The sequence below is a fragment of the Equus przewalskii genome, chromosome 3, assembly GCF_037783145.1.
Source record: "Equus przewalskii isolate Varuska chromosome 3, EquPr2, whole genome shotgun sequence".
In the NCBI taxonomy this organism is placed as follows: Eukaryota; Metazoa; Chordata; class Mammalia; order Perissodactyla; family Equidae; genus Equus; species Equus przewalskii.
The window spans coordinates 32437933-32464954 of record NC_091833.1 but is presented as its reverse complement, the minus strand read 5'-3'; the positions used below and the strand labels follow the sequence as shown (position 1 = coordinate 32464954).

Sequence of the window (27022 nt, the reverse complement as noted above, 5' to 3'; positions counted from 1 at the left end):
CCCGGCCCTGCAGCCCACAGGCGGCCTCCAGAGACAGAGGGGAGAAGGAGGGGGGTAGGGAAGGGAGGCAGGCGATGCTGTCACTGCAGCTCCCAGGGATTGGTCCCCGAGGCCCGGGGAACAGATGTGAGGTCACTGCCCAGTGCCCGCATGACTAGCTGGCCAGCCTGCAACCCGGGCAGACACACTGTGACCGCCAGCGGCCAGCGCTGGGCAGGGTGGTACAGAGCTGCTGGGACAGGCAGGCGGCAGCCACAGGGCAAGTCCCAGGCCAGACCCCAAACTGTCACACGCCCCTTAAGGCTGTTGGTGGCCGTCTTCGGGTGATGGAGAGAGAAGCAATTCTCTCATGTGTATCCTTTTAACTTCCCTATGTTCTAATTTTTATGCAGGGAACCAGTTTTTTTTTTTTTAAAGGGGGTACTGGAAGAGATGGAGACCCGCCTGCATGAAGTCGTCACAAGCAACAAGAGCACGTGGCGTCCCCTAGACCAGGGGCTCCTGCCAGCCAGGGGTGAGAGCCGAGGGGACTGGAGCGCCCCTGCTGGAACCCAAACCCAATCCTCACCTGAAGCCCTGACCCCTTCCTGGTGACCAGGTCCCCGTGGGCTGGTCCACCCTCTGCCTCCTCCCTCCCTCCTTCCTGGAGTCAGCTGCCACCTGAATGTCATTGTCACATTCCTGCTGGCATCCAGTGACCCCCCCCCCCCCGCCAGCCCTCTGCTGAGCCTGCCCTTCCCCTCCCGAAGCCTGGCACCTGCTCCCCAGGCTCTGCCAGTAGCCTACAGCCCCGTGTACAACCCCCTGGGTTCCTGGGGGTCCCCTAAAGCAGCGTCCCTGCCGTGGTGTCAGCCGTGGGCTCTGGAGCAGCTCTGAGCCAGGAAAGCTGCTCTGCTGATGTCAGGTCACTTAAAATAGCATTCCAAATGAGCAGCTTCATTAGGAGAGTCTAAAATTAGCATCCTCCACAGCGTGTGCACCAGGAGGGGGGAGCCCAGGGATGGGAGGCGAGGGGGCACCGGGACCACCAGCAGCCCAGGTGACAGCTCCCTCGCACCTTGGACGTGGAAGGACACAAAGCCAAACTCGGGGGACCCAGAGACCCTGTAAAGGGTCACCCTGGACCTGCTGCAGATCCACACAGCCTCTGGGAGCCCACCACCCACCGTGCCCCTCAGTCACAGGCTGGGGTCACTCCAGGGCCTGCTGGCTGCTCTTCCACCCAGGCCGCCCAGTGTCCTCTTGCTGGGGCTCCAGCAGGACCCCTGTGACTGTGGAGGCCCCAGGGGCGCATAGGGAGGAGAGTGGGCCTTGGGGCGGCCCCTGCACCCTCAGGAGGCCCTGAGGGACGGGGGCCTGTTCCCCCTGCTTTCATTAGAGAGGTATTTATTAACTTCTGCGCCCCTGGCCATTGACTGAATTCTTATCTACATTATCAGCTCATGTAAATTCATTATCCTAACAGCTGGGAATAAGCTCGCAGCGTGAAGGCCAGTGATGGATGGGGGCCGGGGGCGGCAGGGTTGTACTCTCTCTGCGCTGCACGAGCTCTCTTGACACGGGTGACACAGCGGGAGCACAAGCCGGGTCGTGTGGCCGCCTGGCCTTCTGGTTTATAGCACATCCTGCTGTCCTGTTCTGGACACTCACCTCCTGCCACCCTCAGCTGCCCCCTGACTCCCTGGGAGAAAAGAGCCGCAGCCAGACCACCGAGAGGCAAGATCCAACTGCTCGATCCTGGGCACCCTCAAGCCCAGGGCCCAGGACCCTCTGGGCCTCAGTTTCCTGCCGACTGGACCAGGCCAGGGCCCATCCCGCAGAGCCCAGCGCCCATCACCATCCCAGACACTGAGGGCAGGAGGAGAGGAGAAGCCACCGGGCTAACAGCACCCCCAAAATCCCCAGGCGCCCCACTGCACGGACGGTGGGGGTCTGGAGGAGCTAAGATGGCCCCGTCCCAGAACGGCCGGGGGAGGCCCTTGCCTCTCCAGCTCCTTCCACCAAAGTATGGTGTCTTCAATCAATACGTTTTTTTCTCTCCTCTGCCTAGGTTTCTGATATGGTCAGAAAAAAAAAAAAAAAGGAAAAAAGGCAAGGAAGAAAAACCCAAGAGCAGAGGGGCAAGCAAGGACGGCGACTGGCGGGTGTTCTCCGGAAACCCACCTTGTTCTTGGTTCTTCAGAACAGACCCCCACGGTGGAGGGCCTGTTGTCCAAACGCCCCCACAGTGGGGTTTAAAGGGGGGAGGCCCTACCACTCCATCAGCCTCTCCCGCCCGCTCCCGCTCCGTGAGGGTGGAGGGCTCATTAATCAGCACGGCGCGGCCTCCCCACGGCCTCCCGCGGATGCCATAATTACCGCTTCCTTTCATCCCCGCTCCTCCGCGGCACCAGACCTCAGGCCTGCTGCCTCCATGGTCTGTAATTACAAGCTAATAGCTGAGATGAATTTTCTGCTGGCTCCCAGTTCAAGCACCAGTCCGCCCTTCCCCCCCCCCGGCGCCCCCCCCCCGGGGGTAATTACACCCAGCACGCCGGGCACGGCAGGGCTTCACTTTAAGGCCCTGCGCACGCAATCTGGACTCAGATCCTCTAATCACCCCTCTTGGTAATTTTTCATTACCGTAGAAAGAAATGTTTGTGAACAAATAAAGGGCGTCCCCCGGCTCCAGCGCCCCCCGAGCCCCCCGAGGGGCGATGTCTCTGCTGCCCTGACAAGGCCGGGTCAGCTGCTGCAGACACCCCGGCGGGCGGTGGTGGCGGCGTGGGGCGCCACGTGACCCCGGGAGCTGAGCTGCTTCATAATAAATTCATTATTATATTTGCCTTTGGCGTGTTCCGAGCTCACTCGCACGAAGCAATTCTTCCCGGGGGTGGGGGCGGGGGGAGCGGGGAGGGGCGCACAGGGGGGGCCTGCTGAGGCCTTAATGTTCTTTTTCATCCAAGGAGGCCCCCTCAGGTTGCGGCTTTCTAAGGGGACTGGGGCCTTTCTCTTGCCCTGAGTTCCCAAACTGGAGGTCCTCTGGGCGGCTAGGGCCCCAGCAGCCAGAGGCTGGGCCAAAGCCATTGCTAATTGCTGGAGCAGGGGAAGGCCCAGCAGATGGCCTGGATGCTGACCCGGAACCAGAGAGAAGGGCGAGAGAACGAGGGGAGGGGAGGGGACGGGAGGCCAGCCGGCGCCCCCACAGGAGACCCTGGCCCAGGAGTGAAATGAGTAACAAGGCTGCCATCCTCCCCCCGTGGACCTGTCACTCAGAGCATTTATTAAGTTACTACAGAATGCTGAAGGAAGGAGCTCATGAGCTGCAATGTGTGTCCACCGGAACCCCAATCAAGGAGAATGCGAGCCCGGCCCCAGCGGGGAACCCACCCCAAGATGGGCACCACAGGGCAGGCCGACCACAAAGCTCCCTTCCCGGCGGACTGGCAGCCCCTGTGAGGGGGTGGGTTCGGCCCAGGCCACAGGACGCCCCTGTGGTGCATGGGGGTGGTAGGCAACATCTGGGGCTCTCCCAGCCTTGCCCACCCACTGCTGTGTGAGTAAGCGGGGTGGGGGGTCGTCAGGGGGCTGGATCTGGGTTCTAGGGAGACGGCGGCGAAGAGCGCTCACACGGGCCGCTCAGCGTGCGCGCTGCTCCAGGGAGAAGCCGAGGCTGGGCCGCGGGGCCGAGGCTGGCTCCCAGGGAGGGGGCCCAGGGGGAGCCAGGCAGTGAGGGGACAGGAGGGGGCACAGGGTCGGCGCCCACTGACAGAGGCCTCCAAGGACAGTCCGGGGGTTGAGGCTCAAGGCCCCAGATGAGCGGGAGTCCCCGAGGTTCCGGGTGGAGGCAGAGGACGGAAGTCAGGCGACAGATGGCAGCGACATTTGACGGCGATTATTCTAAGCGGCTGTTGCGTCTGGAGAAGCCTGGGACAGACAGATGAAGGGCTGCGTGCGAGCGGTGAGGGGGCGCTGGGCCGTCCCGGGAGGGGTTGGGGTGGGAAGACGCACAAAACCAGCGGCGCGGGAGTCGGAAGGCCAGAGAGCCGCCGGAAGCGTCCGACGAAGCCAAGAAAAGGCTGAGACAGGGTCAAGGCTGCAGCCCAGCACCCAGGCCTCTGGGAGGCAGCCGCCAACAATATTGTCGGTAGTGATAATAACCAGAAGGAACGTTTCCCCCGTGCACTTTGGGGCCGGCACACAACAGCTGCTGCACACAGAGCATCAGTCACCCTTCACAGGAACAGACCCCAGCAGACAGGGGTCAGACAGGTGGCCCAGAGCTGAGCCTAGAACTGACTGACCCCAGCTGGCCTGATTCCCACCCCTTCTCACCCCTGCACCTGCCACACTGAGCCACGGGCCTCAGTGCTCCCCGCGGCTCCCTTCCCATTCTCTGCACAGGCTGCCTCCCAAACGTGGGTGGGCCCCTGTGAACCTGGGCCAGGGAGCCTCCTACCACACACTTATCCCGCACGGCCCACCTCCTTCCCCGACTCCAGAGGGGTAAACCAAGGCTGGGAAGCGTGCTGAGAGGCCGAGGAGCCGGGACGTGAAGCCAGCTGTCCTTGCTGCTGTACCCACAATGTCCCTTTAAATAGAAGACACTAGAGATGACCCCCTACTGGGGATCGCCTCCCATGCTGCAGACCCCAGGCATGTTAACTACTGCGACATGGCCCACCAACATGCCCCATCCACTTTATGATGGGACAAGCGAGCATCAGAGATGGCCCAGAGCCGGGAAGAGAGACCAGGATCTGACCTTGAGACCCCACCCCCACCCCCGATCCCCACATTCCCAAAGCTCGGGGCTGGAGGGCACCCATGCCGGAGACACCAGAGGCTGCAGAGACAACCAGGGGAGCGACTCTTTTGTGTGCCTGTGGCACCGGAGCTAACCAGGCCACGCCGAGCCTCGCCCCGCTGACAAAGGGGCCCTTTCAGGGGACTCCGAGGCCAGGGTGCAGGAAGGGGCAGGGGTCAGAGGCCTCCAGGGCAGACAAGCGGTCCCCAAGGAGAGAACCCAACCTGGCCAGGAGGCAGCCCAGAAGGCCTCCAAGTTTCCATGGAGCCGCAGGGCAGGGGTCAAGGCCAGGTCCTTCAGAGGACTGGAGGATGGAGTTGGAAGCAGAGCCGCTGCCTGCTGGGGCCTGGCCAGCCCCAGGACCCCGCTCTCCACTCCCTCCCTGCAGTAAGGAGGTTGGGGCCAGGAATCTGGGTGCCCTCCCCCCAGGTGACGGAAGAGAGGGTGGGACAGAGGACACAGGAGCACCTGTCCCTCCAATGCCATGTGGAGGGACAAAAGCTGTCTGTGCAGGGCAGGCATTCTCCACCGGCCCCCAGCCCCTAAGGGCACTGAGTAGGTTCACAGGCTGCAGGACAGGGACGGGATGAACACGAGCCACATCTGCACAGGTCCTCAGCCAGGTTCAATCAACGCAGAAAAGGGTGACAGCTGGCACCCCGCTCAGGCAGGGCGGGAGCTCCCCACGTGGCAGGACCAGCCGGGGGCTGAGCCAGGAGACCGAATCGTTGGTGAAAAACCAGCCAGAAGACCAGCTCCCAGCCTGGCTCCCACTCGACTTCTCGGTGGGGCCCTGCCAGGCCACTGCGTGGTCTGAGCCTCAGTTTCCCTCTCCATCCTCTGCGGACAGGGGGTGGCCAGACAGGAGGTGGCAGAGGCCTCCTTTTACCCACAGACCTGTTTTAACTTGGTCTGAAGTCAAGTTGTTTAAATGCAAATCAATGGACATTTTAAAACAGGAAATTGCAAGTCAGAATGAAGATTTCCAGTTTCTCTTGAAAAATCAGAAGCCACAAAACCATAATCCTGAGAGTGGCAGTTCTCTCTTAGCCTGTCCCAAAGTCTCCAGCTCACCAGAGTCCCCACCACTCCCTATCGCCTCAGGCTGGCCGGCTTGCTCAACGCCAGGGGTCTCTCCCACTGTGAAACTATGAGGGCTCACGCAATGACCAGCATCCATAGGAGCTTAATCAGCATGTACAGCGGCCAGGACTCTCAGCTCAGATCTTCCCTCGATCTGGATGCCGCAGGAAGAGCTTCAGGGATGAGGGCCCACAGCAAGAGGGCCGTGATCCTGGCCGTGTCCACCGCAGGTGGGTCTTGCTTGAATCAAAGCCAAGTTCACTCAAGCCAGGACTTGCTCCAAATTATAAAACAGTTTTTTGCTTTTGCAAAAACGCCCGTTCTCACAATGGTTCAACGTATAGATCACAACGTCCTCCCAGAAAAATACACCTACTGAATTCTGCAAATGGTTTTACCAAGTTCACGATTTTTACCGAGTTTTACCAAGTTCACAGAGCCCACCTGTAAACCGCTGGGGGTATGTGTGCGCAGACCTGTGGTACCCAAGAACCCAGACCACTGACTCTTACGGCACAGAATTCTTTACACATCAAACCCAGAGTTTCAACACCCTCCCTGAATGTCTACTGGGCTGAGGGAATATGGGTGTCAAAGGGAGGATGCAGAAAAGTCCAAGTCCTAATGGTGTTTCCTCTACCATCTTCCAAGCCCCGTGTACCATGCCCAGACATTGTAAGTGCCCCGCCCTGGAAAAAACCAACTGCCCTGCGGACAAATGGACCCCAGAATGGGGCCACCAGGCAAAAGTTCGCAAAACAGTCACACAGTGAAGCTGTGAGCTCCCTCGTCCCAACTGTGCCACGGGACAGAGCAAGCCGGTCCCACCCCCTTCTGGCCACCACTGTCCTCCATCCACTGCCAAGAGCCAAGCACCTAGGCCTAAATAATCCTCCCCTTCTTCTCAAAAGCAACTAACACAAACGCCTGCAGGGCCCCGGGTGGACAACCGTGAGGTTCCGGGAACCCAGGCAGGACGCCGAGGCCCAGAACTGGCTCTCGGGGCGCTGGGCTCCCCTCTGGGACCGGGGGAGCGAGTTCTCCTGGATCATGCCGTGAGGAGCAGCCCGGTCTGCCCCAGAGACCTGCACCTGGCACATCGGCCCCCAGCACAAGCACCTGCTGAGCCAAGGGTTTTCTTCCCCTCGTGGGGGGAGCGAGCCTGCTCAGAGACCAAGGACAGAGGGGCACAGAGGGATGGACTCCCAACTAGCCAGAGTCACGTAAACACAGGTCCGCTTGCTGAGGTGGGCGGAGGGCGGGCCCTACACCCCCCGGAGGAGTCCAGCAGCATCTCTAAGGCTGTCGAGCCTTCACATCCAGCCGTGTCCCTTCCTGGGATCTGTTCAGCAGAACAGTGCGGGGTGTGAACACGCTCGCGGTGGGCTCCCTGCGTGGCCTGCACGCTGCTGGTAACCACGGCACGAAACCCCGACGTCCAGAGGACCGTGGCTGGAGAAACCCAGCACCAACACTCCACCAGATAGCATGGCCCCGAGGACCAATGCCACGCAGTCCTACTGGTTCCAACTAGGAAACCAGCTGTTCAGCTCAAATGCACTCCCGGGGCTGGAGCGACAGGCTCCAGGGTCTGGCATCCCTACTAAGGAAGCCCCCTGGGTCTTAGAACGTCTCACAGGACAGATGCTTAGACGGACAAAACAAGTCACAAAAAGTCTATGTGCTCAGAAAGGCGAGGCCTGGACGTCAGCCTGACTTAAAACATACAATCTCGGCCCGCACCTCCGCTCCCGCTGCGAGCCCAACCAGTAAGCCTTTCCAAGAGACCACCTAAACGGGCCCCTGAGAGCAGAGTGGGGCACCAGGCACTCCCCAGGGGCTGATTCAGAGCCTTGGTTTTCTCATCTGTGAAATGGGGGCAACTAGCCTCCCCCGCCCAGTCACGAGGGGACGAGCACCCTCCGGGACGCACAAGTCCCTCCAAGGTTCCCACCTAAGAAGATTCAGCTTCACCCGCATTCAACTTCGTATCTTCCACGCCACCATCCAGTCCCGGAATCCTCATAGTCACGTGGAGAGAGAAAGACCACATAGCATCGCAAAAAACTTACAAAAACACACTCAAAGAGGAGGGAAACTCAGTAGGAGGGACCTGTCTCTCCTCTACTGGTCGGCTGCATGATGGTGGTGGGCGGGAGCCGGCGGAGGGAGATGAGCCCTGTGGGGCCCCCACCTCTCTTAGCTAATGATCAAATGGCGGTAACCCCTACCTTGCAAGTCAGAGCCTCCTCAAGGGAAGAGGAGACCGACCGAGACCACTGCTTGGAGTCACACGGGGACACTGGTCCCTCCCGCCCCCAGAGGGGCTGGGTGGCCTGTTAGGTGGCGCCCCAGGCTCTGGGTCCTCTCCAGGGGAGACTTGGGGTGAGCACAGAGGAGGCCCCTGCCCACCCCCCCAGCTTGCTCGCCTGGTCCCCCTCCTCCTCTGCCCGATGCAGACTCCTCTCCAGGACGGCTTCCCCGCCCAGCGTCAATGCCGCCCTGACCAGGCTCGCAGATCAATCGCTTTCATTGCTGCCTGTGGCCACAGACCCACCATCTGTGCAGGAAGGGCAGGGCGGGGGGCAGCGGCCACGTGAAACAGCACCCCGCTCCTCCCAGACCCAGGGCGCAATCCGCCACCGTCCGGGGGAACGAGTCAGCTGAAAAAGGGGTGCACGTGCACACTCTGCAGTTCCAAGACCCTGGGGGCGGGCGAGGCTCCAGAACACCCTTGGCTGCTGCAGCCCCGGCAGAGCAGGGTCTGCAGGCGTGCTCCGGCACCGTGGGCCCTGGGGTCTTGGTGGGAAAAGTGGCCGCAGCCCCTTCCCACCCCAAACCCTGCAAGGGGTGGGGTGGGGAACAGAGCCTCCGAGGTTTCATAAACTAAATCCCCAGGAGTGAGTACTAGTCACCAAGACAGGATGATCTGGTGCGTCTTCTCTGACCGACCTCACACAGGAGCGCTCCGAGCACTTCCCAAGAAAGCATGGAGCCCCAACAGCCCGAGGACGCAGGGGCCGTTGCCTGTCGTTCCTATCTTACAGATGAGAAAACTGAGGCCGGGAGTCAAGTGCTTAAAGACACACAGGCTGAGCGAGAGGTGGACGTGAACGCCCTAGCTAGGGACAGACATGTGCAGATCAGCACGCTAAGACTAACAGCAGACACTCGCTAGGGGCTGACCCCGCGCCCACGTGGGGTCCAGCCTTCCCCTGCATTTACCTCCTTGGGGGCAGGCAGGTGGCATGCAGTTACGTCTTCTAAATCACCACCCGGAGAAGGCCTCTGCATCCCCATCACACAGAGGGGAAACGGCAGTGGGAACTGACTACGGTGGGAGGGTCCACATCATTTGCCCGTGTGGGGTGCCCCCCACCTGGGTCTGGCAGCCCCAAAGCCACTACAGCGTGCATCCCCTCATGCATGTCAACTCCTCCAGGGGGAGGAACCAGTTCCAGAATCGGACGGCTTGGCTGGAGCTCCAGCCAGACACAGGAGCCACCTGTCCACAGACGACCTTGCATTTGAAGGGCCTGTAGAAGGGCCAGTAGCTGGCAGCCCACCTGGGCCACGTAAGACAATTGCCTTCAGGATTTTACCTTGGGTTAACACAAAGCCCGGAGCCATCCAGGGACCTGGTGATGGGGTCGTGGGTGGCCAGAGGCTTCCAAGCCCACTGTGCTTTTCCAGCACCTCCTCCAGCCAGGTGAGGGGTGCCCGGTTCCAAGCGGGTGTTTGTTCTGGCTCGCTGGGTTGCCCGATCCAATCCTGGGGCAAACACGGCAGACGCCAGCTTCCCAGGTGGGACCCTCATCTTCCTTCACGAGCACCAGCCCACCTTCCCCTTCCACCCCCACAGAAGACCCTGCCAGTTCAGCTCTCACCTGGGGAGGGTGGGGTTTGTTTTTTTTTTTTTTCTTTTTTACAAAATACAGATATCTGGGCCCCACCCCTAGAGATGCGGGCTTAACTGCTCACAGGTCCAGCCGGGGCCCGGGGCTTTTACAGTTCCGCGGGTGATTCTGAAGTGAGCACCCTGGTCTGAACCTTCCTCACTTGAGTCACGCCCCCCCCCCCCCCAACAAAGCTCCCAAGTCCTACTGGGACCCCACAAAGCCTCACATTCAGGCAGGTCCCCCTTTTCTTATAGATGCTTGCAAACGTCCAGTTCCCTTCCCTTACCTACAGCCTCTTCCCTCCGGGCCTGGCCCCCATCCCACCCTCGTGGGGAGGCTGTTCTCACTTCCCCTTACCAGGCAGTTGCTTCCCTCTGAACTTGGGAACATGCTCAGAGCACCAGGAAGGGAGGGGCGGAGGGGCAGAGGGGCTGGCCCCAGGGACCCCGGGGGGGTTTGCAGCCGACTGGAGAGCTGGAGGCGGTGGGGCAGGTGAGCCAGGCCAGGCCCAGGCACCACGTGTGCATGCCCGCGGGTCCGTCCTGCTGGAGCCAAGGCGTGAACAGAGAGGCTGGTGGGGGCAGATGCTGCAGAGGCGAGATTAAAAGGCCCCCGGTGCGTGTTTTGGCAGGCGTGCAGGGGCCGCTGGGCCGCGCTCCCGTGTTATCTGTCTGCACACCTCCCGGGTTCACAGGAGGCGCTCGATAAATTCGCATTGACAGGAACACTCGAAAACGTCACCTGCCGCCTGTGGCCTCGGCAGGGGAGAAAGGCTGGCGTGGGGAAGTGAAGCCAGCGGCTCGGTGGCCCACACCGAGCTCTGTGCGAGCGGAGAAACTGAAGCCAGCCGAGCAGCCAGGCTGAAATGTCACCAGAAACTCGGATCCCTGACGCTTAAAAAAAAAACCCGCTCTCTGGCACACCAGGGAAGGGGGCAGGCGGCCTCCCGCAGCCTGGGGTCTGGAGGCCGCCGTGTCGCTGTAACAGCAGCAATTAACGTGCTGCCACCCCAGCCCAGCCTGGCCCGGCGTGGACTTGGAATAACCCAGGCTGGGAATTTCTGGCCTCCGCGTGGAGCCAGGAAAAACCGGCCTTGCTGGCTGACTCCACAAGCCCCGGCGAGTTCCCCGGGCCGAGGAGAGACAGCCGCCAGCTCCTGCTTGCCGGCACCCACCGCTGGTACGGCTCGAGCCCAGAGGCCCCTCCTGCTTCAGAGCAGGGGAGGGTGGACACCACCTGCCAGAAGGGCAATCAGGGCCTCAGTGGGCCAGGGAGGCCTGAGGCCAACAGGTGCAGGACCCAGGGCGGCCACAGCGTGGCGCTGGGTAGACCTTGCTCTGGTCTCTGGCCAGAGATGCCGAGGCCAGGGGCCCTGGCTTCTGCTCTGAAACCACAAGGCTCTGGGATCTGCAGCCCTCGCACTTCCCCCAGAGACAAGGAAGTTCCTGGCAGCCAGAGAACTGCCCAAGGGGACAGTTTTGCAAAGGCCATCAGAGCTTCCAGAGGCGTTCGCTTCTTGCTGTGAGCTCTGGTGCCGGCCCCCAGGCCCCCTGGACCTCACAGTTTGCTCACACGTCAGGGGACCTCTCAGGCCCAGCCTGCACATCAGAATCACCCAGGGAAACTCAGAACGCGCCAGGCAGGAGCCAGGAACCCAGAGGCTCTGGCTTCACTGGGTTTGGGGCAGCCTGGCCACCAACAGTTCTACAAAACCAAGCTGGGGGATCTAGAAACCCTTTTCAACTGACAAGCCAGGATTCTGAAAGCTGTCCCCAACAGGTCAGGGCCTGCGCTGTAGAGGACAGCCAATGGCCTTGTTCCGAGCATGGCCCCACAGATATGAGGGCCTGGAAGCAGGCCGGGCCTCCCCACCTCCCTTCTCAGGGCAGGGCTGACCCCGGGTCATGCCCTGGCTGCTCACCAGCTCCAGAGTCACACCGCCCCCAAGGTTCACAGAAAGGAGAACTCCCAGGGTCAAACCCCGCTGGCTCCAGCTGCCCCCCTCCCCTCCTGGCTGGGGACTCCTGCTTCCAGACAAAGTGACAAAAGCCAACCCCCACTGGCCATGGGGGCCCCCACACCCCTTTCACCCAGGGGTCAGGACTGCGCAGATATGGGGCCGTGGTGAACTAGCAGGGCAGCTGCTCCTGCAGAGCCAGGCCTGCTGGGCGCTTCCCAGACCACCTGGGCGGGGCGGCGCCCCTGCACAGCAGGCAGCTGGGATGACACACGGGCTGCCAGTCAGAGCCTGCGCCCTGGGCCCCCCTCACCTGCGGCGAGGCCCGGCTGAGTCAGGCACAGCCCGTGCCTCAGGTTCCGTGCCTCAGGTTCCGCCATCCCTGCGGGTGGAGACAGCCCATAAACACAGGGTGAGCAACACTTAACCTGTCCCCAACTTGAGTAACACCGAGGGAGGCCCAGAGGCAGGCTGTTCACCTGGGGTCCCCCTTCCACTCCTTGGGGGCAGAGGAGGCACAGAATCCTATGGGAGAAGACCCAGCCGGCCAACCAGGCGACACATTTCAAAGCACCCCCCCAAGACCCTCAGCCCCTCTTCCCGCCTCCTGGAAATCGGCTTAAGCTGGAGACTCCCACCCAGGGTACGCTGGGCCTTTTGTTCCAGCTCCTTTCACAAAAGGAGCCCTTTTTTCCATCGGTGGTCTCGCTTTTTGTTTCCAAACCCCAACCTGTGTGGGCCCCAGATAAGGCACGGCAGGGGTTAACAAGGGTTTAATGTCTTTCAGACGTACTTCGCAGACAAAGGCTAGTTTACAAAACAAGAGCCAAGTGGACTCAACTCCGGCTGGTAGTCACCACCCAGCTGGGGGCCCCGGCAGGTGCTTCCCCGCCAGGCACTCAGCCCTGAAAACTTAAAGCCGGCGCTCCAGCCAGGGGCCCCCGGCCCATCACATGGGGGCGTCGCGGCATCCCTTCTCTCCACCCGAGGAAGCCCATTCTCCCCACGAGCCGCGCCTCGATCCTCCGCCGCACACTCCTGAGTGGTCCCCTCGTCCCCCACCCGGAGCTCCGGAGGAGAAACGCCAAGGGGGTGTGGGAGGCGAGCCCAACGCCCGCTCCGCCTCCATGGAGGGAATTTAATTAGCCTGCCGGAGAGGCGGGCGGGCGGCCGAGGAGGTGTCTCTGGTGCTGCAATATAATTGAATCGGCTCCACTCGGTCGGGCCACTCGCCGCCCATCAGCGCGGCCGCGCGCCCGGGAGGGCTGGGGGCGGGGAGGCGCATCCAAGCGGAGCAGGAAGGGCCAGGGAGGGAAAAAGGGCAGCGCGAGTGAGGGGCAGCGGATGCAATCACCCTCCCACCTTCGAAGCCGGGGCAGCCATCTTCAGCAGGGGGAGGGGCAGGGGAACGGCTCCAGCCACGGCGGCCGGAGGGAGGGAGGAGAGAAGCGGCGGAGCCCGGGGCGCGCCCTTGGGAAGCAGGGCGCCGGGGTCGGAGACCCCGGAGGGGGCAGTCCCGCCCTCCCTGCGGTCTCCCCCGCTCGCAGGAGAGGGGAAGGGGACCAAGACAAAAACCCAAGCCTCTCGCAGCCCTAGCAGGCGAGCGCCCCCCCTAGCCGCCGCCAGCACCTGCCGCGGGGGTGCTCGGCCGCCCCCCTCGCTCCCTCCCCCGCCGCCGCCGCCGCAAAGTTTTCACTCCGGCTCCGGACCGCTCCCCGAGAGCCCCCCGCGCGCACCCCACTCGCCCGCGCGCACTTACGCGCCCCTCACCGAAAGCAGCCACGAAGCCCCGCCCGGAGCCAGGCCCATCGGGCTACGACCCGCGGCGGGCGGGGAGCCTTTGGTCGCCTGCCCGCCCGCCCGGCTCTTATCGCCGCTCACACTCTGGGGGAAGTTGCCCGAGAGCCGTTGGCGGCCGCCCCCGCGGAACCCGCGAACTTGGAGGAGGAGAGGCGGGCGCCCGTGGAGGGGAGCGCGGAGACCCCCCCAGCCCCCACTGCCCGGCGCGGCGCGCTCACCTTTCATGCCAGGGCCCCGCAGCTCCGCCTCGGCTGACACATGCTGGAACCACCGTCGCCCAGTGTTTGTCTAAACTGCTTATCTCACCCGGGGCTGCTCGGCGGCGGCGGCTCGGGCCGCTGGGGAGGTGGAGCTTCCGGGGCCCCGGCCAAGAAACACCTGCTGCTGTCGCCGCCGCCGAGGACACACCCAAGCGCAACGCCGCCCACTCCCGGGCCACTGGCTCGCTCCCGGCTCCCTGACCTCAGCCAGCGGGAGGTGTCGGGTTTCAGCCGCAAACACACGCGCGCGCGCGCACCGACGGGCGCACGGGTACACCCGCGCGGGCACACGCCCCTCCTTAGCTAGGCCGGCCAGGTGAGCCGAGGACACCAGCAGGTAGGGGCAGTGCCACCCTCAGACTCCCGGGAGCCCCTGGCTCGACTGCTTAGGGGTCCCCGATACATTGGTGTCCAAAACCGGCCGCTTGATTCCAAAAGTAGGGAGCAGTCGCTTCCAAAATGCCCGCCACGCGAGCAGAGCCCTAGCACGTCTCGCGATCACTTCCCGGGCGCCTAGAACAGCGTCTGGCACAGAGCAGGCCCAATACTGAGCGAACCGACAAACTCACGTGTTCCGGAGGACAACTTTCTTGGAGCTGGTGTGCGTGTTACGGAGGGGGCGACGCAAAATAGGCTGTGTGCGTCTACCCGCCCCCCAAGATGCGTGACCTTATTGCCCCCACTTGAAAGGGATGAATGTTAACTCGGGCCTCTGAGCCTTCCTCCCAAAATTCTAGGAACTGCCCCCCCTCCCGTTTTAAGTAACTTTGGGGAAGGCCACAATGCGGGGGGGCCGGGGTAGTTCTTTAAAGATCCCACGTCCCAGCGGCTGGAGAGCCCGCGGAGGCGCCGCTCCTCCAGGGGGATCATTAAGTAGCTGGGGTTGCGGTCAGAGGCGAGGCCGCCCGACTCCAGAAACTGGCACGACCCACTGGGCCTCTGGCCCCAGCGCCGCGCCTCCCCATTCCTGGCACCCCCCCCCACCCTACCTCACCCAGGCACTTGACAGACTGGAATGACTCAGGGAGCGTCCTGAAATTCCTGGGCACCCACAAGCGGCACGGCGAAAGGCTGAGGGCCCCAGCCTCCCCTCCACCCCGGACTCCGCCCCGCCCCCACCGGCGGCGGGCGCGGAGGAGCCTCGAGCCCACCCCCCGCGCCGCCCGCCGCTCCAGGAAGTGCCGGGTTAATGGGTCAAGCCTCACCCGACGCCCCAGGCCCTGGCGCATTCCGGCGCCCCGGGCTCTGACCCCGCGCGCGTCCAAAGCTCCGAGCGTTGCTCCGATGCCCCTGGGATCTCTCCCTGTACATCCTTTCTGGAAAACCCTCTAATCTACAGCTTTCACACTTAAGAGCCCAGAGGCAAACTAGTACCCCTCCCCCCACCCCGAGACGGCCGCCCCAGCGCCTAGTTGTGGGTTTCAACTTTCGGCCCCCGGTGCCAGCCCGCACTTCTGCCAGCCCCAAACCTGCCCCGGGACATGCCCGCCCCGCGCTTGGCAGGCGCGCACGCTGCCGTCCCTGAGGGCCTAGCCTCCCCCGCCTTCCTCCCTCCCTCTCCCTCCCTCCCCACGCCAGCCCGGATTGCGATGGGAGGGAGCGCTGGGCGCCTGCCACCCCCCATCCATCTGTTCCCGATGACGCTGGCGGGCCTGGAGCATTCGGGGCCCGCGCCAGCGGGGAGCAGAACCCGCCTGTGCGCCCGCTGGGGGGCGAGGGCCAGGGACCAGACGGGCGCCCCCAAGCCACCCACTCCCCTGGTCCACCTTCGACCGAGCGCACGCTAGGGCACGCGGGTCAGCCCCCCGCCTTGCACAAGGCTCCTGGCCGACCACAAACGAAAAGGGAAACGGACCGGCGAGGCTGGGCCGGGGGCCGTTACTGGCTCCTACCTGCGGGCGCCGGCCAGTCCTGGCACCGCGCGGGAGGGGCGCCTCCCCTGGCCCCCCGCCCCGCTGCGGCCGCGCTTCCCTCCCGCGGGCCTCGGCCTTCGCCCGAAGCTTTAACTTACGCACCACACGGCGTCTCCGCAGCGCGGCCTCGGGGAATTTATACCCGGCAACGGCCAGCAGATTCACCGGGCCTGGCGGCCAGAGCGCGGGGGAGGGGGTCTGCATCCCTGCCGGGAGTTACGGGCGGGGCAAGGGGGGAGGAGTTAGGAGAGAATAGGAGAGAATTCAACAACTGGCCTAAGGCCTTAAAAACAAAATTAAAACCGCGGGGGCGGGGGCGGGGGCGGGGGGGGAGGTGTTTTCCAACCCTTTCCCACCTGGATTGCAGGCTGCGGGGGGAGGGGAGGAACATGCAAACGAACCTCTCGCACCTGGCCGGGAGTCTCCTCCCAGCCTTGTCCCCCAAGTCCGGACACCCAGGCCCAACCTCCAAATTCCTCTCACCGGGACACAAGCTCCTGCATTTTTCCCTTAAGCCCTGTGGAGGTCCTAGGGGGCAGGGCGGCCACGTTCCTCCACCCCTTTCAGGAGGACCATGAGGGCCAAACATAAAAATGTGTGGGGTGGCCAGGGCGGGTTCTCATTTGGCTCACTTTTAGAGTTGTCTCCCCTTGTAGACATCTGGTTCCTCTGGATTGCAAGACGGGTGGTCGGATCCCGTTTCACAGATGAGGAAGTTGAGGCGCAGTTGCTCAAGGTCACGTGCGCACTGGAGCAAGGGGAGTTGTGCTTGGAGCTGCTCCCACCTGGGTCTCCCCTTCCCGGCGCAGGCGGCCTGAGGCCGACGGGGGAGCTGCAGGAAACCCCAGCGGCCGCCGGGGGGCAGCAGCGAGCTGGCTGTGTGCGCCCCGGCCAGAAAATGCTGGCTGGCCACCAGGCGGGCTGGCCCTGGGGAGATGGATGACACTCGCTGTCAGTGCGCCCAGCCTGAGGAAATTAGTAATCCGGGAGCACGGCCTCCGAGTTTAAGGGTGGGAATTGCTCTCCTGCAGCCCGCGCTCCTCGCTAACGAGGTTTGTAGCCTGACTCCTAATTTCCCGCCACTCGGGGCTCAGGCTGGCTGCCCTCCATTTCCCTCCAGGCACGTTCCTTCTCCTCTCTCCTCCGGAGCCAACCGAGAGCCCTTCCTGGGCAAAGCACTCCTCCTCCCGGGACCTCCTCTTCCTCATTCTCATTTGCCTGGAAACCGGGCAGAGAAAGAAGCTTGGGGTAAAAGGGAAAGATGCCGGGGGCTGTGTGGGGACACCTCCTGGAGCGGGGACACCTGCCCTGATGACACTGCCACCAGGGTCCTGCTTCCTTTGGGCCCGGGGCAACAGGATGCTGGTGGGCACTCCAGACCCCTGCCAATCTGAACTGTGCCTCCTGGGGCAGGAAGCAGGGGTCCAGCCCCACCTCCACGAGCCTAGAACCTGTGACACCTGCAGAACATGTGACACCTGCACGGCTGAAAGCATGAGAAAGGCTTCCATGAAAGATAAGACCCAGAGCCCCTTAAACCCACCCCTTGAGGTTGGCACTGAGATAGGGTTTAGGTGGAAAGGCCCAGAAGGGATCTGCCAGTAAGAAAGCAGTGCCTCTAATCAAGATGGTGGGCATTTAGTCACTCAACAAACACACCAAGCACCGGCTCTGCTGGCACTACCCTTCCCAGATACAGAACTGAAAATGCCTGGCTGGTTCTCAGTAACCAGCTCAAAAAGACCAGGCGACAGTCACGGGCGGGAGGTGCCGACAGGAGAAACACTTCAAGGCAGCAAAGAACTGGCAAGACAGGAGAACAGGATGGCAACTTAACCCGTCAACACCACCAGCCGGGCACCCACCTGGGCCAGGTGAGGTTCCCGGGAGTGTAAGCACTGCCTTCGACTGTCCCCCACCGAGTCCCGGCACAGGTGCCAGCCCCTGGTCTATGACGGGCCCTGGAAACCAGGAAGGGGATCCTGCCGTCCTGCTCTTTGTCAGTCGGCGTCCTTTTAGGATCAGCAGGACGCACAGCAGTGTAACAGTGTCTCCACCCTACCCAGTTGTTCCTAGCACATAAACGCTGCAGGTCACCGTCGTCTTTGCATCACCCCCGCACCTCATTCAACAACCAGGTGGGCAAATAAGCATCAGGGACCAGGACTTCACTGTGAGTGGGAAGGGACGATCACTTATGCCATTTACCAAACATCTAGCATGTGCCAAGGCCGCTCACCTCGTGTCAACTAATCCTTGGGCCCCTGCAAGGCAGGCCGTGTGACCTCCATTACAGAGCCCAGTGAGCAGACCCGAGAAGGTTAATTAACTTGCGTAGGGCACACAAATTCCATCCACGCCTGATCCAGACCCCAGTTGTCCGCCTACACCTGGCAGCATTTCTCTGGAACTAACTACCTGCTGCAGAAACACCTGCGAGGAGGGGGGGCTGCAGGCCTCAAAGTCTACTGTCCTCCTCCCCAGGGGGTTGGGGAGACCCATCACTCAGAGCCTGGCACCCTGGGATGTGCACAGCCCCTCCCGCCCTGCGGCCAAGCCCCCACCACTTATACTCCGTGCCCTCTTTCTCCATCCAGCCAGCTATCACTGAGCCAGAAATCCTCTCCATTCTTCAAAGCCGGCCTTAAATCTTATCTCTTCCAAGAAGGCTTTTCCCATCCTGGCCGCTGGAATCCATCTCTCCGGGCACTGCGTCCCACTCAGATAGCCGCCCACTCAGATAGCCGCCGCAAGGGGCAGCAGGTCTTAGATGAGAGGGGAGGGAGTGTGTGTAAAATACGGATTCCCAGGACGCCCTCCTGAGCTACCTTCCCAGGGAAGGGCCAGGAAGGAGCATCCTTAACAGGCTGGGGGTGGGGAACAGTGGTCTGGGCCTCACTGTGATGGAGGGAGCAGGGCTCCCCTCCCCCTGGCAAGACAGTGGGTGCCTGGAGGGGAAAAGGGACTCTTGTCTGGTAGATGTGACCCAGCCCTGGCCACCAGGCAAGCTCTGTGCTTGCAGATCTAACGCCGATCTGCTGAACAGATAAATGGAGGGAAACAACCAGCACAGGGCGTCAAGGAGAAGGAGCCCCCTCCTCTCCCTGCGGCCCTCCTTAGAGACGGGCCAGATTCTCCAAGGGTGCTGGGGGCAGTCCAGGCCTGGCCCTGGGAGCCCGCCCCCCACCCCGCAGCGCCGTCGCAGCCGGCCCTCCAGTAGCCAAGGTCACCTCCGGGGGAGCAGGAAGGGGGAGGGCCCAGCGACTCCCGCGGCCGCGGGTCCAGGAGTTCGCCTCTTCACCCCGGGCTGGCCCGACACTTCCTGCCCTCTGCGCGCCGGCTCCCAAGCTGCACCCAGCGCACAGCTGCGCTCCTTCACAATCAGCGAACAGCTGTTTTGCATAGATTTTCAATTCTAATTGCCTCGCTTTGTGAGCGCCGCCGAGCCCCGGTGAATGGGGAAGCCGCCGCGCAGCTAGAAAGCAGGCGCGGAGGGGGGACGCTCGAGAGGGACTAAAAGGAAGCCAGTGTGTTCGGGGCTGGCCGCTTTTATTTTTTTTAAATAAGAAAAGAATACCCCTGCCACTGACCGCCCCCGCCCCAGCTCCTGCCTCTCCTGCTGGAGCCCGGACTCTGAAAGGTGTCCCCCAACCTTGGGGGAGGGGCGCGCACCCCTCCCCCACTGACCGGGCTCCCCCGCCCCTCCCCAGACACAGTCCCCCGGGGAGCAGCTTCCAGCCCCGGAACCGCCGCAGGAGCCTGCGCTCCCCTCCCCCTGCTCCCCTCCCCCCTCCCGCTCCCCTCCCCCCCAGCCCCCGGGCTCTCCAGTACCCAGATATGGGAAGCTAATTGGACAATAAAGTTGAGCAGCAAGGAAACGCGCTCTCTGGAGACAGCTGGCATCTATAAAAGAGAAATATTTGCATTTTAAACCTTTAAACTTTATACGCCAGGGCCAGGCCAAGGCAGGGGGAGGGGGGTGGAGGGGGGGATGCTCAGGCCCTCAAAGGGGGCAGCGACTCCTGGGGGAGGCTGCACGGGCTGCTGGGGGTCCAAAGAGGCCCTGGGGCTGGTAGTTCTGGACTTTTCTGCACCAGTGACTCCGCTGCCCCTCCCCCCCATGCCCCTGCTGCTACCTGCAGGGTACAAGTTCGCCAACGCTGGCCTGGGTGGCCTTGCCACGGATCAAGCAGAAACCCTCCCGGCTGCCCACCCACTCGGGAGCCAGGCAATGGTGTGAGTCCCGAGGCATTTCCAGGCTGAGCTGTGGGGGGCCAGGGTCCTGCACCTTCATGGTGGCCTGGCTGAGCCGCTGCCCATCCCCCAGCCACCTGGCCAGAGCCTCAGGCTGCTCTCCACAACCTGTCCTTCCTCCTGGCTCCTGGCAGAGAGGGAGGGAAGTCATGGGGGGAAGTGGCCCCCAGGCTGCAGCTTGCAGCAAGAAGAGTTTGCAAGGAGCCCATCCCTAGTGGCCCAGCGGCCCCGTCCCCTCCTCCCGGCACCCCTTCAGACCCCCTCCGTATTCAGAGCCCTCTGGGGTGGCGCCATGCCACTGCCTGGACGAGGGGCTCCCAGGGCATGTCCCCCCTCCCCACTGCTGCCTGGGCTGGGGGGGCCGGGTTTTCATCTCCTTGCATGCCTCGTTCCCATTTTTCATTTTTTGAGAGAAACCTGGCCAAATTTTCCTACTGTCAACGTTTGTGGTGTGAAGCCCGGAGAGAACGTGTTCCTGAGTGGTCTTATTTTAGCAGGCTTTTACGAAATCGCAGGGCGCTCAGCATCCTCAGCGCCGAATCCCGTCTACCTGGCAGGCCTGCACGGATGGGATGTGCGGGCACAGACTCCCAGGCTCTGCTTCCAGGGCAGGAGCAGAAACTTCCAGAGTGGGGGGGGGGGCAGAGAATGGTGGCCAAAACCGACGGGCACACACGCAGTTTTCGACAATGACAAACAGAAACGGCACCAGGAATATCCCATCCCTTTATGGTAGTGTCAGAGTGGACCATTCCATCTTCACAACTTCTGCTCCCATCAGGAAAGGACTTCCACGCCCAGAAGTCCTGGCTTGGCGTTCAAGGCCCCAGTCAACTGGGAAACTGTCTTTCAGCTTCCTGTCCCTTTCTCCCCACAGCGCCACCCTCTCGAGCACTTTATTTGCACACCCTCCGTGAGCTTTTCTCCATCTCTTCCTAAACACAGCTTCCTGGGCACTTTGGTGGGAACCTCATTCTGTGAGCATCCAGAAAGCAAATTTAAAAGCGTGGCTCCAGAGAGCACACTGGCATTCGGGAGGGAAGTGAGCGTGGCGGGCAGAGGGTCCGTGGACCAATGCTTGCATGACCACCGCCTGGCTGTGCACCAATTTTGCCAGCTGTTGATGGGCAAGCAGCACGACCCCTCCCCCCGTTTTAGTGAGGACCATACAAGACAATGAACTAGAAAGGGCCTCCCAGGGTGCCTGGAGCACAGCCAGAGCTCACCAGGATGCCTTACAGTTTGGTGTGAGGAGGAAATGGATGGACGGGCAAGGGCGGATAAAAAGTTTTATGAGGAGACGCTGTGCAGCGTCATTGCAGTGGGGCAGGGTGGCGGTGGGGAGAGCACGTCAGCCCCGGGGCGTGGGCCACGAGGAGGCAGCGCAGACGGGCCTGTGCACCCTCATGCATCCTGGCAGGAAGGGCCCTCCCTTGCCCCGCACAGTTAGAGCTGAGAATCACGCACACTCCAGGAAACATGCCAGCGCCCACCTAAGCCCAGCCCTGTGCTGGCTGCAGGGTCAGTCCTAGTTGCTGGTCACCTGCAGGGTGTAGCTGGACGGAGAGGGGGACAGCCAGAGAGAAGGATGGGACCCCACAGGCCACCAAAGTTTCTTGGTTTTGTCATTTTTTTCAATATTGACGGCACCCAGTCAGGACCTGCTTCTCAGAGATGCGTCTTAAAAATCATCTAATCAACCCAGCGTCCCCACAGATGAGCGGATCAACAAACGTGATCTGTCCATACAGGGGAATATTAGTCAACCGCAAAAAGGAAGGGAGTCCTGATAGCTATTCCAACAGGGAGGAACACGGGGAGACCAGAAAACACATGTCCCCACAAACCCCTGGACACGAATGTTCTCGCAGCATTATTCCTAAGAGCCAGAAAGTGGAAACAACCTCAGTGTCCCCCAGCTGATGATGGATAAAAAAGTGTGGTCCATCTGCAAATGGAGTATTATCCAGCCGTGAAAAGGAACGAAGGACTGATCATGCTACTGCGCGGATGACCCTGGCAAACAGCATGCCCAGTAAAAGAAGCCGGACACAGGAGACCGCAGTGTGAGTCCATCCAGAGAAAAGTCCAGGACAGGTAAAGCCATACAGGCAGGGAGAAGAGCAGTGGTTGCCAGGACCTGGCAGGAGGGAAGTGACTGCTAATGGGAACGGGGTTTCCTTTTGGGGTGAAAATAATGTTTTGGACCAGGATAGAGGTGGTGGGGGCACAACTTGGTGACTGTGTTAATGTGCTTTAAAACGGTGAATTTTGTTATGGGAATTCCACCTCAATTTAAGAAAAGAATCTGGTCTGAGGGCCCCCTTGCTTGACCTGGGGAGGCAAGGCGGGGCCTGCAGTTCCCGGGGAACCCCGAGGCAGATGGCCCTGAGGACCAGCGTCTCCGGAAAGCTCCCTTCTGCCACATCTGCGGCTCTCAGGCATCTGGAGAGAAACTGGTCACGCTGAGGTGTATCTTGCTTCCTGGGCCTGTTGCCATGCTCAGCCTCCACCCTGTCTCTCTCTCTCTCACACACACTCAGTGCTGCCTCTACAGACCTGACCTCTGAGCAGCCCAGGCTGGGGCTCACAGTGTCCCCCTCCATCGGAGCTCCCACCCCCGAGGCCCCGGGCCTTCCTCCACCCTCTACAGCCGTGCCCTGAGAGCGCTGAGCAGCTGGAGGTCGTGACACCGAGAGGCACACACCTGTCCCCGGGCAGGGCTGCAGCCGCTCCTGCCACCTGGCCGCTGGGCTGGAAAGCAGCCAGCTGTGACCTGGGCGCGCCTGGAGGACAGGGACAGAGCACAGGGAAGCTAGGCCTGCCGGAGGTCACCAGGGGACCTCCCCCCCAATCCTGGACCCCAGACCAGAGGCCAGCGTGGCCCCTTGCGGGGAAAGGCACGAGCACCCCCGTAACCCCATGCCACATCCCCTGCAGCCAGCACACGTCCGCCCTCTGAGCCTGGGCGCCTCGTGGACGCAGAAATCTGGGTGGTTCCCTCAGCAGCTTCTCGGGACAACCCTCCTTTGTAAAGATTAACCAGCTGCCGTCGTGCTGGCTGAGGGGTTTTCCTCTCTTCCTGGTCTGTTGGTCAGCTCAGAGGACCGCGCACCTGGACCTCCACCCAGGCTGCCACCCAGAAGGGTCCCAGGCCCAGGATGGTACCATCTCTCACCTGCTCTCCTCCTGGTCACCCCAAGGATGGGACGGAGCTGGGTGGGACCAGCCACGGGACCCTGCTAAAGCAACAGACCAGGAGATGTTCTAGAACCCTGGACTGGCCAGGCCTGCAAGGTCTCCCTTAACACCCACACCAACTTTCAGGGGTCCTCAGAAACTTATTCCAGAGTCCCCATCCCCCAATTTTCTTTGCATGTTTAAAAGGCTTCAAGTTCTTTACGAATCGAATATCCCTGAAAAATGGACATACACACAGGTCCGTGACTTTGCACACACGTTTGCATGGTGTCCCTGCCCCGTCTCCTCCTGCCTTCACCCTACCCCCTCGGTTAGCCACACCTGGCGCCGTGGTTTCCTGGAATAACATCTGTTGAGTGCCTACTGTGAGCCCGGCATTCTGCTTCCGGGGGAGGGAGACTGAGCGGGGGTTTGAACCCAGGAGCCCTCGTTCCAGGACTGTACCCACCTCTCCTCTTCGCCTGCATCTCCCCTCCCTCCCCGGCCCCCGTCCCATCCTCTCCGGATGTCAGCGCTGCTGAGAAATTTCTGTCATTAAAATCCCAGACTGTCACTTGGACAATCAAATCCCAGTTGCCTTTATTGCTCACCGACTGGACAAGCGACGCACACAGACAAGCAAGATCTGATGTGAGCAGAGGACCGGCGTCACCGGGCCCTGGCCACCACCACCACCAGGCCAGCGGGCCCTGGGACCAGAGGTCAGCGCCGGGAGCTGGTCTCCGGCGGGTTCACGGCGGCTGCGAGGAGCCGCTCGCTGCCGCTCTTGTTGTATTTATGTCTTTATAATTTGGTCTCACAAAAGGAAATCATCCAGGAGAAAGGATCCCATTAAAGCGTCATTTTCCCCGTTGGCAGTTCCTGGTGTCGAGGCTTTGGCCGGCTGCCTCAGATCCTCCGGGTGTCTGCGGACCCAGGCGAAGGTCGGCGCGGAGGCGCCCCGGCACCGGGCATCACTCCCTCAGTTTCCACCTGTTTGCCCCTGCTGCCTGGCTCTTCCAGCCTCGGGCTGGGAAGCTCCCATCCTCCCAGCCAGCCTCCCACCAGTGGCAGCTCTGCGCGCCCAGCCTCCGCTGCCCCAACCCACTCGCTTCCACCCTGGGCTGGCCTGGTCCCGCTGTGACCCTGCCCCTCAAGGTCCCCAGTGCCCTCCACGTCACCCCATCTCTTCATTCTGCTCGGCTCCACAGCGCGTCTGGCAGGCACCAACGGCTGTGCCACCTCCTCCTGCGGTCCTCCGGGGCTGCTCATCCCCCACCGCTCCGCCCTCGCCTCCTGTCCTGTTTTAGGTCTCCACTTTTGCCCCTCAGACCTCAGGCTCCCATCTCTCCGGTCAGGACTTGCAAATCCATGGGCCAGCCACCCCACATGTCCAACCACCCCACACAGGCTCATCCAGAAGTGTCTCATAGTCTCTTTAGATGCACAGGGCCCCACCACGCTCCCTGGCCCTGCCTGTCCTCCCATCCGGCCTCTCGACAGCTTCATTTTGATGAAGAGCGTCTCTCCCTGTCGCCCAGGCTGTGCCCCCTGCCGGCTGCCTCCCCAGCCCTGCCCAAATCCCCCTGTTTGCTCTCTACCGCCTCCCTCAGGCCCTGGCTTCCATTCCACCTCCTCCAGGTAGCCTTCCAGGATGCGGCTCTAACCCCCTCTGGTGGAAGCTGACCTTCCTCTCCAAGGGGGTGACCGGCGCTGACTTTGTGCCCTGCGCTCACCAGGGGCCGAGCCATTGGTGGAGAGGAAACAAGTCTTACTCGTTTCTGGACGTTCACGAGCCCTTACATAAAGGTTTGCTGGAGTGATATAATGAAACGAAGGAGCCCCCAAGAGGACGCAAATCCCTCATGAGCAACAAGGGCTCCCCACATCCCTCCCACCCCCAAAATAAACCCAGCCAAAAACGGGACGCGGGAAGCTCCCGGAGTCCACGCAGAGCCATCTCTCTCTAGAGAGCTGACGCCTTCCCACAGTGGATGAGGATGGGTTTTTTCCCACCAGTCCTTGCACGGGGTCCTACATCCTGGAGGCCACGCCGGTCCCTCCCCCTAAGAGCAGCAAGAATATTCTGCAAAGAGTCACCAGGAAACAAGGGCTGGTTTTCTGTTTTGTTTTAAATGTTCCCCGATGATCTTAAAAGAAACCCACAGACAGGCAGACCTCTGGGGCCTTCCAGTACAAACTCGGCCGTCCCCACTCAACACCAACCTCTCGCCCAGAGTTCAAACGGTCCCTCTCCCAGGAATGACAGTGACAGTGGAGAAAGCTCCGGGCCGGCCTTCACCGTCAACGCGGGATGACAGCTCCCAGCCCCTCCCCTTGGCCCACATATAGGACCCGTGGCGGCTCCCTCCCCTCCCCGCGCCCAGCTCCCGTACAGACCTGCCTGCCTAGCAATTTGAGCCCAGGGTTAGCACAGCCCAGCTCAGGAGTTCTATTCCTGGCTCAGCCAGCAAATTGCTTTGTGACCTTGGGAAAGTCCCCAGGCCGCCTGACCCCACATGTGAGCGCTGCCGTTAATAAACGGCAGGCCCGGCTGGAAGCCGTGCTGTCTGGAGGTGACCCCGTGTCTCTCCGGCTGGCTGTGCAGAGCTGGGGGAGGAAAGGCTTACATGACACCTGGAGGCCGTCCTGGGGCACAAGGAGCGAGGGGGGCACACGGCCACGGCTGCGGATGCTCCTGCGGGGGGACCTTGCCTGTCACGGCGGACAGGACCGTCGCCCTCCTGCTTTACAAAGAGGAGACTCGGAGCCCTGCCCACGGGCTGGGGTGACACCTCACCTGTCTCACAGGTGACACAGTTCAGAGCTGGCTGGGCTCTCAGGAGGAAGGGAGAGGAGGAGGAAGAGGGATGGAGGGAGGAAGCTCCTCCAGCTGCCTCCGCCTGCTTCTGCCAGTTCTTCAGACAGGAGAGCCGGCCAGAGAGGTGAAATGCAAGAGCTTGTTGTGACAGTTGGCCAGGGCCGATGGCGACAGGAGGCCAGTTCTCAAGACGCACCCACTGCTCTTCCTATGAACCCCCCATCCCCAAACGTCACCTCCCCAGGAGGCGCCTGGACGGAACACGGGATTCCCAGGGCTCCCCCACCACGCCAGCACCCGCATTCTAATCTGGGGGGACGAGGAGGGGGGAGCCCAGGAATCCACGTTTTCAACAGGTAACCCCCACCCCCACTCCGAGGGGGCGCCCCGGGGCTCACCCTTTGAGAAGCACCCCATCACCCCAGCTGGCTCTGTCAGCTGGCTTGTGGCATGATCCTCTTTTAAAAATTAATTTTAATTTATTTCTTCCCCGCCTCTCTCCCTGAAAAGGATTCCCAGCAGCATTACCAACCTCTGATATGAAGACGTGTTTATTATTTTTACGGTTTCTCCAGGAAGCTCCCCGTAACTCGAAGGGGAATTATATTCAGAGAGAATTGGGTCCCCAGCGTAAGTCAACATTATTCATTTAACAACTTCTATCGGCGCGCGGAGATGTGAGCGGGGCCTCACCCAGGGGCTCTCCTGTGGTTACTGGAAGGTTTAATTCACAACATCCAAGAAAAATAATTAGGGGGGAGTAGGAGGAAGGAGGCTGCGGGGAGGGGCCCAGAGGCTTCCACGGCCCGGTTACCCCCGTCAGCGCCATGGGTCTCCAGGCTGGGACCGGGCCAGGCCACCCCTCCCCGGCGCTCAGCCGCTGCGGGGAGCAGCCCCAGCCCAGAGCATCCCACTTGGGGGACCTCCCAGTAGCTCCTGGAAGGCAGAGTCCCCCCGCCCCTGCCAGGAATCTCCGAGGTAGCTGAGGGCGCGGGGGTCCGGCGAGGGGGATGAGGTGGCCCCGCTCGGCTATCTGGCGCCTGGCGCCGTCTTAAGCAGTTGTGAAGCA

The 27022-nt window shown here is 61.9% G+C and overlaps 1 protein-coding gene and 1 long non-coding RNA gene across 13 annotated transcripts in view; one reads left to right on the top strand and one right to left on the bottom strand.

The window, feature by feature from the left end:
* The window catches only part of GSE1 (Gse1 coiled-coil protein), a 408425-nt gene that overhangs the window by 42914 nt on the left and 338489 nt on the right, over positions 1–27022 (bottom strand). The window contains exon 1 of one of the 12 annotated variants that reach the window (XM_070612436.1): positions 14780–14879. The exons of 7 other annotated variants lie outside the window; for them this stretch is intronic. Coding sequence is in view for 2 of the 5 variants with exons in the window: in XM_070612431.1 (XP_070468532.1) it covers positions 13744–13750 (7 nt within the window). In the remaining 3 variants the exon portion in view is untranslated. Of the gene's footprint in view, positions 1–13484; positions 13721–13743; positions 14297–14779; positions 14880–27022 lie in introns of those variants that run through there. 4 more of the 12 variants (XM_070612431.1, XM_070612435.1, XM_070612432.1 and 1 more) reach the window with 4 other exon arrangements.
* LOC139082242 (uncharacterized) lies at positions 181–2824 on the top strand. The gene is made up of 2 exons (XR_011538044.1): positions 181–514; positions 2051–2824. It is a non-coding gene; the product is annotated as an uncharacterized lncRNA (long non-coding RNA).